The 14,957-nt window shown below is 39.8% G+C and overlaps 1 protein-coding gene across 1 annotated transcript in view; it reads left to right on the forward strand.

Annotated features, from left to right (window-relative positions):
* Positions 1-2,418: 2,418 nt before the first annotated feature.
* IARS2 (isoleucyl-tRNA synthetase 2, mitochondrial) overlaps positions 2,419-14,957 on the forward strand; it is a 48,037-nt gene continuing 35,498 nt past the window's right edge. The window contains exons 1-8 of the mRNA XM_052653756.1: positions 2,419-2,763; positions 4,474-4,596; positions 9,149-9,308; positions 10,309-10,457; positions 10,542-10,591; positions 10,673-10,782; positions 11,111-11,201; positions 11,517-11,632. Coding sequence (XP_052509716.1) covers positions 2,497-2,763; positions 4,474-4,596; positions 9,149-9,308; positions 10,309-10,457; positions 10,542-10,591; positions 10,673-10,782; positions 11,111-11,201; positions 11,517-11,632 — 1,066 coding nt within the window. The 5' untranslated portion in view covers positions 2,419-2,496. The remainder of the gene's footprint in view (positions 2,764-4,473; positions 4,597-9,148; positions 9,309-10,308; positions 10,458-10,541; positions 10,592-10,672; positions 10,783-11,110; positions 11,202-11,516; positions 11,633-14,957) is intronic.

Below are 14,957 nucleotides of genomic sequence, written 5' to 3' on the forward strand. Positions count from 1 at the left end.
CAGGCTAAGAAAAATTATCAAAGGGAACAAGGAGTTTGCATTGTTAAAGGTATCCTTCATATTAATAAAGATACTTTATTTTTAAACATTTTCAAATTAAATAAATAACCCATGACCATAGTCTCATTGCTCAAACAGAAAAAAACTGAAAGACTCCACAGTCATCTGCTCAGGCCTCTGCTTTTTACCCCCTAGTTTCATATCCTTTATTTTCTTTTCAGTTTTTCAAATTGAAGGAAGATTCATTAAATTCTATATTGCTTTACAATTTTCAAAAATTTCATGCATAGCTTCTTATAATCCCATAATAACATTTTTCTCTCTACTGCTATATTGCCCCCATCACTAGTTTTTGTATATTTCTGTCTGCTTCTTTTCTGTTTTATTGACTAGTTTGTTGTATATTTTAGATTCCATATATAAATGATATCACACAATATTTGTCTTTCTCTGACATTTCACTTAGTATAATGACCCCCAAGTTCATCCTTGTTGCTCAAATGGCAAAATGTCATTCTTTTTTAAGGCTGAGTAATATTCCATTGTGTGGCAGGAGAAATATCAATAACCTCAGATATGTAGATGACACCATCCTTATGGCAGAAACTGAAGAGGAACTGAAGAGCCTCTTTTTTTTTTTTTTTTGAAGAGCCTCTTGATGAAAGTGAAAGAGGAGATTGAAAAAGCTCGCTTTTTAAAACTCAACATTAAAAAAACCAGGATCATGGCATCCGGTTCCATCACTTCATGGCAAATAGATGGGGAAACAGTGACAGATTTTATTTTCTTGGTGTCCAAAACCACTGCAGATGGTGACTGCAGCCATGAAATTAAAAGATGCTTGCTTGGAAGAAAAGCTATGACCAACCTAGACAGCATATTATAAAGCAGAGACATTACTTTGACAACAAAGGTCGGTCTAGTCAAAGCTATGGTTTTTCCAGTAGTCATGTATGGATGTGAGAGCTGGACCATAAAGAAAGCTGAGGAGGGAAGACTTGATGCTTTTGATCTGTTGTAAGGCTCTGAGAACCGTGCTCTGAAAGGACATTCAGGGACAGCCTCTAGTGGACTGACAAATTTTATTATCCAGCTTCGCAGATATATGGTCTCAGGGAGCAGAGCATAAAGCAGACTTGCACGTAGCCTTTCTCAATAAAACATCAAAGCATTCAAGCATAAAATACAGTTCCCACCGTCCAAGACATAACAGAGCTTTTGTGAAATTCTAAAGGGAGTCTTATCATGAAACAACAGTCCTTGCTCCCAGAAACAGAGGGTCAGAAGGAAGCCTTTGAACGCCTCACGGCCGGGAGTATGGCCCTTCGTCATCCGTTCCCAGCCTTAGGCACTCGGCGAACGTTCATAACCCTTTGTTATGCTCGTTCCAGCTTCCAACCCTCGTAATGAGTGGAGCAAATACATTTTCAGTATTTGCTTAAAGCTTTCCAGCTCCTCCACAATCTGTGGTGTTGGAGAAGACTCTTGAGAGTCCCTTGTACTGCAAGGAGATCAAACAGTCAATCCTAAAGGAAATCAGTCCTGAATATTCATTGGAAGGACTGATGCTGAAGCTGAAGCTCCAATCCTTTGGCCACCTGATACGAAGAACTGACTCATTGGAAAAGACCCTGTTAACATTGATTGAAGGCGGGAGGAGAAGGGATGACAAGAGGCTGAGACGGTTGGATGGCATCACCGACTGGATGGACATGAGTTTGAGCAATTTCTGGGAGTTGGTGATGGACAGGGAAGCCTGACGTGCTGCAGTTTCCATGGAATCGCAGAGTCTGATGTGACTGAGCTACTGAACTGAATTGGAAAATTGCAGTCCAAATGGATTGGAGATACGCTATACGGGTAAATTACATAGCAATTTTCGAAGACCTGGAATGAAGAAAAAGAATGTGAAATATTACATTTATAATTTTATATTAACTACATGCTGAAGTGGTAATGTTGGTAATACTGGATTAAATAAACTTTAAAAGGAACGCGCCGTGATTGAAGGGTGAGCTTGTGGCGCGGGCCACACTTCTTCCCGCCCTCGTAGTCAGCGCCGCTCCGGGGGAAGCTGCCGCCAAGATCCGAATGCGGATCGGTCCCCCAGTCTTCCCCGGCCCGCGCCGCGCTCCCCGCCCCTTCCCAGCGCAGCGCCGCGCCGCGCCGCGCTCTCCGCCCCTTCCCCGCCCCGCCCCGCGCTTCCCGCCCCTTCCCCGCCCCGCCCCGCCCCGCGCCGCGCTCCCCGCCCCGCGCCGCGCTCCCCGCCCCGCGCCGCGCTCCCCGCCCCGCGCCGCGCTCCCCGCCCCGCGCCGCGCTCCCCGCCCCGCGCCGCGCTCCCCGCCCCGCGCCGCGCTCCCCGCCCCTTCCCTGCCCCGCGCGCGTGCGCACTCCCGTAAGGCTCGCACCCGTGTTCTGGGCTCCCAGTTCCCACAAAGCCCGGCCGGAGCCGAGGCCCCGGCGCCCTCCCGGACGCTGGGGTTGGCCTGGCCCGCCATGCGTTGGGGGCTGCGCCCTCGCGGTCCGGGGGCAGCGGCCGTGGCCGCGGCCTGGAATTTGTGGGTGCCACCCCGCCTTCCTTGTCGACCGCGCTGGCGAGGGACAACCGGGAACCTTTTGGTGCGGTCAGTCACCGGAGCCAGTAACCAGCCGCAGAACTCAAGTAATGGCAGCTATCGGGACACGGTGTTGCTGCCGCAGACCAGCTTCCCCATGAAGCTGCTGGGCCGCCAGCAGCCCGACACGGAGCTGGAGATCCAGCAGGTACGGGCGGGCCTGCTCTCCGCGCGGGCCGCGAACGGGGCCTCGGGAGGGGTCACGGGCCCTCCCTGGAGCCACGCCTGGGCTACCCACATCCCGGGCAGGGCAGGGCAGGGCAGGCCCGGCCGCAGGCTCCAGGCCCTTTAGGGCCAGAGGTGTTGCGATCAGACCAGTGGGAATCATGCACTTCCCACAGGTTGTACTGGGTGAAAACACAGGTGCAGAAACCTCTAGACAAGTCCACTAGAGATGGCGGGTTCCAGATCTGAATGCTAACCCGGGTCTCCCGCGTTGTTGGCAGAGCCACTTACCGTCTGAGCCACCAGGGAAGTCCAACGGTGAAACAGCTATGTTCAGATAGCATGGATGGAATATAAATGCCGCTTATAGCTTATGAAAAACTAGTCGAATTTGGGCTCTTTTCCAGTGATTTTGTTTACAGTAAATTAACATGTACACGTATAAATAAAGATCATGAGAAGAAGATGAAGCTCACTTTTGTGGTATCAATAGGGCCTTAGTTGGAAGGTGGCTTGTTTGAAGGGTCAAGCAGCTGTGGTTACTTCATCTGAGTCCTCTTCCTCACCTGTGCTTCTGTCGCCTGTATTAAACTGAACTTTCTAAGGCCAGAAATTCACTTGTTAGTTTGTGTAATTCTAGGGTCTTTAAAAATCCGTGATATTTTGGATATATTAGTTAAGTAAATATGCTTAGCTTAAATATTCTTATGACAGCTCTCCGAGTTCTAGACTCACAAGCCCTTCTTGGCCATCTAGTTTTTTAAGTGTTCCATCCAGTACCTTCTGTATTTCTGGAATTGTGACACTTTCAGATATTTTCTTGTATAGTCTTCACACCAGCTTGGTGGGTTGAATATTATTAACTTTTTTTTTTTCAAAGGAGGGAATAGGCCTACAAAGGCAAAGTGACTTGGCCAACGTCACACAGAAGATGAGGGAAGGGGAGTGGGATTGCAATCAGTGTTTTTCCAGACTGAGAGTAGCAAGTGTTGAGGCCAGAGCATAGCAGGAATAAGATATGAGAGAGAGAGTGAGAGAGAGTGAGTGTGTGTGTGTGTGTGTGGTGGGGGATCTACAAGTCCTTTAACATGGAGTGGAGGGGGATGGAGTCTATGTGATACTAAACCTTTGTAGGGCTTCCCAGGTGGTGCAGAGGTGAAGAATTTCTTGCCAGTGCAGGAGACACACGTTCAATCCCTGGATTGGGAAGATCCCCTGGAGGAGGGCACGGCAACCCACTGCAGGATTCTTGGCTAGACAGTCCCATGGACAGAGGAGCCTGGCAGGCTACACCCCATGCAAAGAGTCTGACATGACTGAGAGACTAAGCACAAACCTCTGTAGGGTCCTGTACACCTTCATGAAGAGCTTAGACTTTAAGCTGAAGTCTGCAAGGGTAACTGTTGAAAAGTTTTAAGAGATAAGTACTCAGATGTGTATTTTATTTATTTTTTATGTTATTAGAAGGAGTGGTTTTTTTTTTTTTAATAAAATGTTCTTGACTTAGCAGTAGCAGCAGCAACAAACTTATTTTTTAATTGGAAGATGTGCATTTTAGAAAACTCACCTTGTGTTTTAGAGTTGAATATATTGGAATGTGATAGGAAATAAACTGGTGCTGAGTGTTATTTATGGCAAGATTAAAGTGTATGTGTTTATGTGATGTGCAGACATTATTGTTCTTTTTAAACAGAAATGTGGATTTTCAGAACTTTATTCATGGCAAAGAGAAAGAAAAGCGAAGACTGAATTTTGTCTTCATGACGGACCTCCTTATGCAAATGGTGACCCTCATGTTGGACATGCTTTAAATAAGGTAATTTATAATTTTGGTTATAAGATGTGAGGGAAAATCTTTATTTAAATACACTTTGGAAAAGAGTATATTCTAAGGTTATGGCAGTTACATAAATTTGCATTGACATAAACTAAAATGTCTTACTAGAAAGCAGCAATGAACAGTTTTAGTACTATGTGAAAAATAACATCACTGGTATTTGCTTTGAACTTATTTTATGTTAATAAGTATCATATTATTCAATAAATAATTAATGAGCATCTGTTATGTGCCAGACATTGTCTAGACTCTGGGGATAGCAGTGAACAAAATAGGGATAAGTCCTGTCTTCATGGAGCTTGTGATCTAAACAGGAGGAAAGCACAGAAGGATAAGTAAAATGTTTAATATGGTTGATAGTTGCTAGACACTGAATATTTGTCTCCCTCCCCCTGCAAATCATATGTTGAAACCTAATCTCTAATGGTGTGTGGAGGTGGGACCTTTGAGGGATGATTAGGTCAGAGAGCTCCCTTGTCCCCTTATGCTATGTGAGGGTACAGTGGGGAAAATGGGGGTCTGTGAACCAGAAAGTGGCCCTTACCAGATACTGAATTTGCCAGCCCCTTGATCTTGGACTCCACAACCTGTAGAATAGTGAGAAAGACATTTCTCCTATTTACGCCATCCCATTTATGCTAATTCTCAGACGCTCTGCTGATGTCCAAGAATTGCTTGGTTGTATGTGTGGGAACCACCCCCCACACCACACACACAGTTACACACACACATACAGACAGACATATACACACACATAAAAATTCTTCTCAACCCAAATTGACTAAAAGATAGTAGTAATAAGTGCTTTAGAAGAAATAAAAGAAATGGAAAACTAATAGGGCAGGTCACTTGGGCCAAGTGCAGTTTTATTAAATTGATCTGGGATGCCCCCTTCATTGAAAAGATGACATTCCTGTAAGGTCCTCAAGGAAGCAGGGCGGGTAAGCTGTGGAGTATTTGGGGTAAGTATAGCTAAGTGAAAGAGGAGAGTGAAAAAGCTGGCTTAAAACTCAGCATTCAAAAAAAACTAAGATCGTGGCATCAGGTCCCATCACTTCATGGCAAATAGAAGGGGAAAAAATGGAAATAGTGGCAGACTTTATTATCTTGGGCTCCAGAATCACTGTGGATGGTGACTGCAGCCATGAAATCAAAAGATGCTTGCTCCTTGGAAGAAAAGCTGTGATCAGCATAGATAGCATATTAAAAATCAGAGACATCAATTTGCCGACAAAGGCCCATATAGTCAAAGGTATAGTTTTTCCAGTAGTCGTGTGCAGATGTGAGCACCGAAGAATTAATGCTTTCGAATTGTGTTGCTGGAGAAAACTCTTGAGAGACCCTTGGACAGCAAGGAGATCAAACCATTTAATCCTAAAGGAAATTAATGCTGAATATTAATTGAAGGACAGGTGCTGAAGCTGAAACTTCAATACTTTGGCCATGGTGTGACAAGCTGACTCATTGGAAAAGACACTGATGCTGGGAAAGATTAAGGGTAGGAAGAGAAGGGGCAACAGATGAGATGGTTGGATGGCATCACTGACTCAGATTGAGCAAACTCCATGAGATAGTGAAAGACAAGGAAGCCTGGCGTGCTGCAGTCTGTGGGGTTGCAAAGAGTCAGACACAACTTCATGACTAAACAACAGCAATAGCTAAGTGCTTCCCATGTGGTTCAAGTGGTAAGAAATCTGCCTGCCAATTCAGGAAACACAGCAGACACAGGTTAGACCCCTGGGTCAGGAAGTAAGAAATGACAACCCACTCCATTTGTGTGTATACTGAGCATACACACACACACAGTGCCACATACAACGACTTGAGGTGAATTTTCTTGGTGTGTTTGAGGAGGATAAACTGAGGTTTTGGTATCAGGGTGATGCTGGCCTTCCAGAATGAAGGCTTCCTGCCCTCATCACTATTTTGGTTTCTATTGCTATAATTCTTTTTGCCAATTGCAAAATTTCAGAGAGGTTGAATCATAACAGATTCTTCTATGTCTGGCTTCTTTTACTTGTACAGTGTTTGATATTCATGCATGCTGTTATGATGTCAATAGTTGATTCCGTTTTAGTTGTCAATAATTGTAGAGAAGCATTCCATTTAGAGAGTGTACCACAATTTATTTACTATTTTTTTCAGTCCTTTATTTTTATGTCTACTTTAATGGAAAGTTTGGAGAGGGCATGACCTTGGACATCTGTCTGTATTTTCACCACTGGAAATCTGGTTACTGAACAAGTCAGTATTGCTATTAGAGCAGAATTCTGTTATTATATGTATTATATATTGTATTAGACCTTCCATGGCGGCTCAGACAGTAAAAAGTCTGCCTGCAATGCAGGAGACCTGGGTTCGATCCCTGCGTTGGGAGGATCCCCTGGAGGAGGACATGGCAACCCACTCTAGTATTCTTGCCTGGAGAATCCCCATGGACAGAGGAGCCTGGTGGGCTACAGTCCGCGGGGTCCCTGAGAGTCAGACATGACTGAACAACCATCACTTTCTTTTACATTTACTTTCTTTCATTGTATTAGACCATTTAATTGTATTGAAAACTTCTAAAACTTTTGAGATGTTACACATATTGCACATTCCTTGGTGTGAAGTTTGCTCGCTTCCACAGAGGCCAAATCATGCTGCTTGATAGCTCATTTTCAAATTATTAGGCATATTACATCAGATGGTGAAAAAAGCATTTATTTCTTTTCATGGACAGAACTGAAGTGCTTTTTTTTTTTAAGTATACACTATTCGAAAGCAATTTCTTTCGAATTTTAGTTAGAGTTTATATTTGAAGTAATTATAGATTCAGGTGCATTTGTTAAGAAAAAAATAGAGAGGATTCATATGCATTTTACCCAATTTTCCCAGTGGTAAAATCCTGCAAAACTGCAGTACTATATCATAACCAGAATGTTACATTGATACATTCAAGATACCAAACACTTCCATCAAGAATCCCTCATGCTGCTCTTTCATAGCTATATTTATTTCCCTCTTTTCCCAGCATCTCCTTAACTGTTCTCTACATCTGTATTTTTGTCATTTTAAGAATTCTGTATAAATGTAATCAACAGTTTTGGGGGATTAACTTTTTTCACTCAGTGGTATATATTGTATATTTATATCTCAGTTTGGACTAGCCAGTTTTGATGCTTATTACTGCTGGTGGCTAGTAAGCACTGTACGAGACATCACAGTCTGGAGCATATGTGCCTGCTTTCCTTTATTCAGGTAAGTAGTTGTAGAATAGGGTGTGTATGCTTAGTCGCTCAGTCGTGTTCGATTCTTGCGACCCTGTAGACTGTAGCCCGCCAGACTCTTCTGTCCATGAGATTCTCCAGGCAGGAATACTGGAGTGGGTTGCCACTTCCTTCTCCAGGGGATCTTCCTGACTCAGGAATCGAACCCAGGTCTCCTGCATTGCAGGCGGATTCTTTACCGACTGAGCTATGAATAGTGGCAGTCACCGTTCTGAATGCTGGGAGTTTACAGATGAAGACAGACGGGATCTCTGATTTCAAAGAGTTTATATTTTCCAGGAAGGAACAGATAAATAAATAAAACAACTTCAAATAAGGATAAATAGGAAGGATGTTATTTATATTGATTGATGTAAGTAATACATAACATAGAGTGTACAAATCTTAAGTATGTATCAGTAGATGAACGTTTTTGTTATACGACTACCCCCAGATCGCAAGGCCCCCTGCCCTTTGGTAAGAAGTCTGAAGGAGTTTTACATAGAAGGTGTGAGAGGAATGTGTATTATCTTTTCTACTTTTGAGAGACATGGAAGGGAAGATATATTTTTCTGGACTATTGCATTATTTAATTTTGGGAAGAAGGAATTGAGCCTGGAGCCAAATCTGTCCTTTGGCTTTGAGCCTCCATTTTTCAGTGGGTATATATTTTTTTAAAAATTTGCTGCCCACTAGTATCTTAAGATGAGCTAGGAAACAGTTACAGAACTTTACTAAGAGATCTACTGTTTTATTTAGGGTTTTAGTAGTAACAGAGGTAAGCATAATATTTCATACTCTAAGGGCATTATAAATTCTGCCTTGATTCTATAATATTTATAAGCTAAATATACATAATATTATATATATTATATATAATATTTGATTATTCACATAAATAATTTTTCTCCATGAGAGTAAAGCAAATTGTAATTTTTTAGTCTGATTTTTAGGAAGTTCAGATTATTTCTTAAAATGGTAGTGTGGATTGCTTATTTGCATTCTCCAACTTAAAAAAAAATTAGTAATCTTGGATATAATGTTTTTTGCTTTGAAATCTTTTGTACTTTGATTTCTTCCTGGGGGAGTTAATGACATTTTAAAAATCAGATATTTGTTATGCTTGTATTTATGTAGAACATAAGTTGGTAGATTTAATAGGTAATTCTATATAAATCCTTTAGAGTTGGATTTTATTAGTGTTTTAAAGTGATACTAAGAGAACATAAGTTGTAGGCCACATGCTTTTTGTATGAATGATGATTATCATTTCATCTTTGCAGATTTTGAAAGACATAGCCAATCGATACCATATGATGAGAGGTTCCAAAATACATTTTGTGCCAGGCTGGGATTGTCATGGGTTACCCATTGAAATGAAAGTATTATCAGAACTTGGTGGAAAAGCTCAGAATCTTTCAGCTATGGAAATTAGAGAGAAAGGTAAGTAATCTCTATTTCTGTTTTAAAATGTTATTTGTAAACCATAGTTCCTTGGAAAAGTCAGGACTTTATCAAAGATACCTGTTGCTTTTTGTTTTTTGCTATTATTTTTTCGCTTATAAATGAGATCAGTTGGAAACCACTGTGTCACAGAAAATTCAGATTTTGTGTAATTTACTTTTGTGAGAACTTACGTTCACAAATGAAGGAAAGTTTTGTGAGCAACGTCCAAGTACATGTTTCAATTCTTTGGTCCTCACGTTTTGTTGAAATTATTATTTTGGTTATTGTTTTTATGTACTTTCTTGGCTAGAACCTGTTGACCTATGTTAGGTCCTAAACCAAAAGTAAATTTTAAATTAAAATTTTTTTAGAAGTCTCTTTTTCGGTCCTTTCCTTCAGTAGAATGAGTCAAAGAGGACTCGTCTGTTCTTATCTGTTAAATTATTGTATAATTGGATATGATTTTGAAGATCTCATACTTCCTTGTGGAACAGTATGATTGGTTACACTAATTAATTTTTGTGTGTGTGTATATAATGAAATAATTATTCTCTGACCTTTTCTTAAATTATCAAGTAAGAGTAGCTTTTCCAGTCTGTTTTTTTTAAATGTAAGATCATTTTATGATCTCTGAATAATGAAAGAGAAGGTAACAAAATTTTAACTTTTGAAATTTTAGTTAACTTTAGAATTTGTTGTAGGTATCTGCTGAATACTTTGACCTTTAGGATAACTTTACTTTTAAACATTTTTATAGTCTAAATTTTGTGTAATACCTGCATTTAGAGAGGTGCATGCTAAGCTGTGTTCAAGAATTTTAACTCATTTTCAAATTGTGTGTGATGTTTGCGTTTAGAGAGATACATGCTAAACCGTGTTCAAGAATTTTAACTCATTTTCAAATTGTGTGTGATGTTTGCGTTTAGAGAGATACATGCTGAACCGTGTTCAAGAATTTTAACTCATTTTCAAAATGCTTTTTGTTTACTGATTTTAGCTAGATCATTCGCCAAAGCAGCAATTGAGAAACAGAAATTGGCATTTATTCGCTGGGGAATAATGGCAGACTGGAATAATTGCTACTATACTTTTGATGGAAGATACGAGGCTAGGCAGTTGAGAATTTTCTACCAAATGTATGATAAGGTAATAAAGTTTTTTTTTTTCCTTTGAGTATGTTGAATTACATGTTACAGAATTCCAGTTTTCATATATATTTGTCTTTTATAGGGCTTGATTTATCGATCTTACAAACCTGTGTTTTGGTCTCCTTCATCAAGGTATTTATGTGTTTTGGGTAGCTAAAGTGGAGAATTTTGTGGGACTTCCAAATATTTATGTTCAATGTTTTTAAACCTTAGGACTGCATTGGCTGAAGCAGAACTTGAATATAATCCAGAGCACGTCAGTCGCTCAGTATATGTAAAATTCCCTCTCCTGAAACCTTCTCCTAAGTTGGCATCTCTTCTAGGTAAGATTTGTCCGTTGTTTACTACTACTACTACTACTACTACTACTAAGTCGCTTCAGTCGTGTCCGACTCTGTACGACCCCATGGACGGCAGCCCACCAGGCTCCCCCGTCCCTGGGATTCTCCAGGCAAGAACACTGGAGTGGGTTGCCAGTTCCTTCTCCAATGCATGAAAGTGAGAAGTGAAAGTGAAGTTGCTCAGTCGTGTCCGACTCTTCGCGACCCCATGGTTGCCATTGCCTTCTCCGATCTGTTGTTTTTAAGTTTATTAAATTTAAGGAATTAAAACATTTGATTTTCTAGCATATTTGAAATTTTATTTTCACAGATGGTTCATCTCCTGTTAGTTTTTTAGTGTGGACCACACAGCCTTGGACAATTCCAGCCAATCAAGCTGTTTGTTACATGCCAGAATCAAAGTAGGTATATTACAGCAATTTTTGTTTTATCCACAAATAGGATCAGTTCCATTTTTTAGCATTATTTTGATCTTATTGCATCCTCATTATCCTCTTAAAATTAGTGACTTATCACTTAGTTTTTATGTTCATATAGATTTTATTAAGCTTTATAGAATTCTACTTAAGACCTTATTTTCCAGCTTCTTTGGAAAAGAAAGCAGAAATGTAAGGAATGAAGTCCTTTGAAAATAGTACCTTTTTTATCTTAAAGTTAGTTTTTCTAAAGTGATATAGAACATTTAAAATGTTATCTCTGGTTTTTCCTTTTTTTAGGTATGCTGTTGTGAAGTGTTCCTCATCCGGAGACTTGTACATTCTCGGTGCAGATAAAGTAACATCTGTTGCTTCTACTTTGGGAACAACATTTGAAGTTATTTCAACATTTTCAGGTGAGGATTTACAGATATTCTGACAGTCAAAGTCATCAAAATACTGGGTTGATCTGAGTTCAGTACCTTGCTGAACATTGCTCGTTGTAAATAAAACAAATATGGCTTCTTCTTTCTAGAATGTATTTTATATTGATCAAACTGAAGGAGAATATACATTAAACATGATAGGAGCATAGAAAATATGAACATTGACAAAGTCAAAATAGTTGAAAAAAATATTTTTGACAAATATCCAGTGGAAAATTAGAAAAATGTCCTCTATGCAATATAAAATGTACAAATTTTCCTTTAAATTTTTATTCAAAAGTAAATTACTGAAAATTATTTTTATCTGATTTGATCAAAAGAGCAAGGAAGGAAATAAATCTATTTTGGGGTATATGATTTTAATAATGAAATTGAATAAATTCTGAAAGTTATTTCCAAGATAGCATTTCTATCAAAAGAATCCTTAGTAAGCTATAATTTGGGACTCCTAAAGTAGTGGCTGATTTTGAAATAAAACTGGAAACCTAGGGAAGTTTAAAATTACCTTTGATCTTTAGGTATATCTTTGAGTTTCTTATGAAAGAAAAAAGATCACAAGTTAGAGATACTCAAAAATGGAAAGATTGTGCAGCTAAATAGAGAAGACCTCAAAATGTATCGGTTCAGATATAAGCCAGTTAGAGGTTTAAACAATCTAAACAAAAATCGATAAGTTTTTAATGTCAAAGGCATAAAAGAAGCTGCAGAATGTTTAGTATTTAATACCATTTGTATCTTATTGCATTCAGTAAGTTAGAGGTAAGTTAGAGGATCTGATATATTCTTTAGTCCATACCCTTCACTCCCCCCCTTTTTTAAAAAAATTGATGTATAGCATTGTGTTAGTTTTAGGCATTTGGTATAAGGATTTAATATTTGTATGCATTGTGAGATGATCATAATAAACCTAGTTAACATCATCATCACACATAGTTACAAAGTTTTTTTCCTTGTGATGAGAACTTTTAAGGTCTATTCTCTTCAGTTCAGTCACTCAGTCGTGTCTGACTCTTTGCGACCCCATGGACTGCAGCATGCCAGGCTTCCCTGTCCATCACTAACTCCCAGAGCTTACTCAAACTCATGTCCATTGAGTCGGTGATGCCATCCAACATCTCATCCTCTGTCGTCCCCTTCTCCTGCCTTTAATCTTTCCCAAATCAGTTCTTCACATCAGGTGGCCTAAGTATTGGAGTTTCAGCTTCAGCATCAGCCCTTCCAATGAATATTCAGGACTGATCTCCTTTAGGGTGGAGTGGTTGGATCTCCTTGCAGTCCAAGGGACTCTCAAGAGTCTTCTCCAACACCACAGTTCAAAAGCATCAATTCTTTGGTGCTCAGTTTTCTTTATAGTCCTTCTCTCATATCCATACGTGGCTACTGGAAAAACTATAGTTTTGACTAGATGGGCCTTGTTGGCACAGTAATTTCTTGCTTTTTAATATGTTGTCTAGGTTGGTCATAACTTTTCTTCCAAGGAGCAAGCACCTTTTAATTTCACGGCTGCAGTCGCCACCTGCAGTGATTTTGGAGCCCCCCAAAATAAAGTCCATCACTGTTTCCATTTTTCTCCATCTGTTTGCCATGAAGTGATGGGACCAGGTGCCATGATCTTAATTTTCTGAATGTTGAGTTTTAAGCCACCTTTTTCACTCTCCTCTTTCACTTTCATCAAGAGGCTTTTTAAAAGGCTCTGTTCCCTAAGTAGCTTTAAAATATACAATATAGTATTATTAATCACAGCCCACCTCTTTTTTAAGTGCAGAAGATAGTAATAGACTTGATTGACATTTTAGATGTTGTTACAGAAGTTGAATGGCATGCTCAAAAGGTTTGTGAAAGTATAAGGTTAAATTTAAAGATCCTTTTTCTAGACTGCTTAACTGTTTCAAATTATCACTTTGTGGAGAGTTGATGGATTGCCATTTTGAGCCATCATGTTTCAGAGCAATTTGTATACTTTTCATTTCTGGCTGAATAATCTAGGAATAGGTGGCTTTCTATTTACTAAAGTAGTAGGAATGTTGAACAGCTAAAATGGAACATTTTCTTTGGGATAGATTTTCTTTCCAGAAAGAAATGTAAATTGCTTCTTACTAATTATTTGGGGATCTTTGTTGGGAGGTGAGGAAGAGTATTAAGTATTATAAGCACTAAGTATTGGGGCTAAAGGAAAGTTGATAGATGAAATTTACTTTGCTCCAAAGCTGTGGTTTCCATACTAAAAATGTGTAAAGAGTACAGCACAAGTTTGTAGAGACTGGTGTTACTTGTCAATCTGATTTCGAGAAAAGGAATCAAAACACAAACTTAAGAGTTGACTTCTGTAAAAATCATTGCTGACCATTGTCTCTTTTAACAGCATTAAAATTTGCCTGGAAAAGAATGCATCCTAAAGTAATTTTCCTAGTAATTCAGTTATTTCCTGGTTATAAATGCCAAGTCATCCAAGTGAGACAGCAAGAAAGGCTTGTGATTTTCTTCAGAAAAGGAAATTTTGTCAGGATTTTATAAGGAAATGTCAGTTTTTCTCACACCTTTTACCCATAGTGCTGTTTTAAGCAAAATGAAATTAGCAAAAGAGCTGTCTTTTCTATGAAATGTCCAAAGTTAAAAGACTTGTGTTCTGGTGGTATGACGAGGCGGTGCAGTTTTTATTGCTCTGTGGCTAGAAAAAAGGATCATAGAAGTGGAGAAATTTATAAAGGCAGGTTTTTTTTAGGTTAAATATCATTTAGCTTGGAAAGATGAAGAATGATTTGTGGGGAATATCTGAGGCATAAGGGGGCCGTTAACCATTCTTCAGTTATTAATGCTAAAGACTAGATAGAATAAACAGACCTATTTAGTATGTTGGGTACGTGGATGGGTAGAACCAGCGAATCATTTTAAAGCTTGAAACTGTTTTTAGAGTGTGTGGAAGAAAGATTAGTTTGTGGAGCTCAACTTAAGAGGCAGTTAAGTTAGGAAACAGTAATGGTGTAGAGGGCTTCCCTGGTGCCTCTGCTGCTGCTGCTGCTAAGTCACTTCAGTCGTGTCCGACTCTGTGCGACCGCATAGACGGCAGCCCACCAGGCTCCCCCGTCCCTGGGATTCTCCAGGCAAGAACGCTGGAGTAGGTTGCCATTTTCTTCTCCAGTGCATGAAAGTGAAAAGTGAAAGTGAAGTCACTCATTCGTGTCCGACTCTTAGCGACCCCATGAACTGCAGCCCACCAGGGTCCTCCATCCGTGGGATTTTCCAGGCAAGAGTACTGGAGTAGGGTGCCAGTGCCTTCTCCGTCCCTGGTGCCTCA

This window comes from Budorcas taxicolor, chromosome 16, assembly GCF_023091745.1.
Source record: "Budorcas taxicolor isolate Tak-1 chromosome 16, Takin1.1, whole genome shotgun sequence".
NCBI lineage: Eukaryota > Metazoa > Chordata > Mammalia > Artiodactyla > Bovidae > Budorcas > Budorcas taxicolor.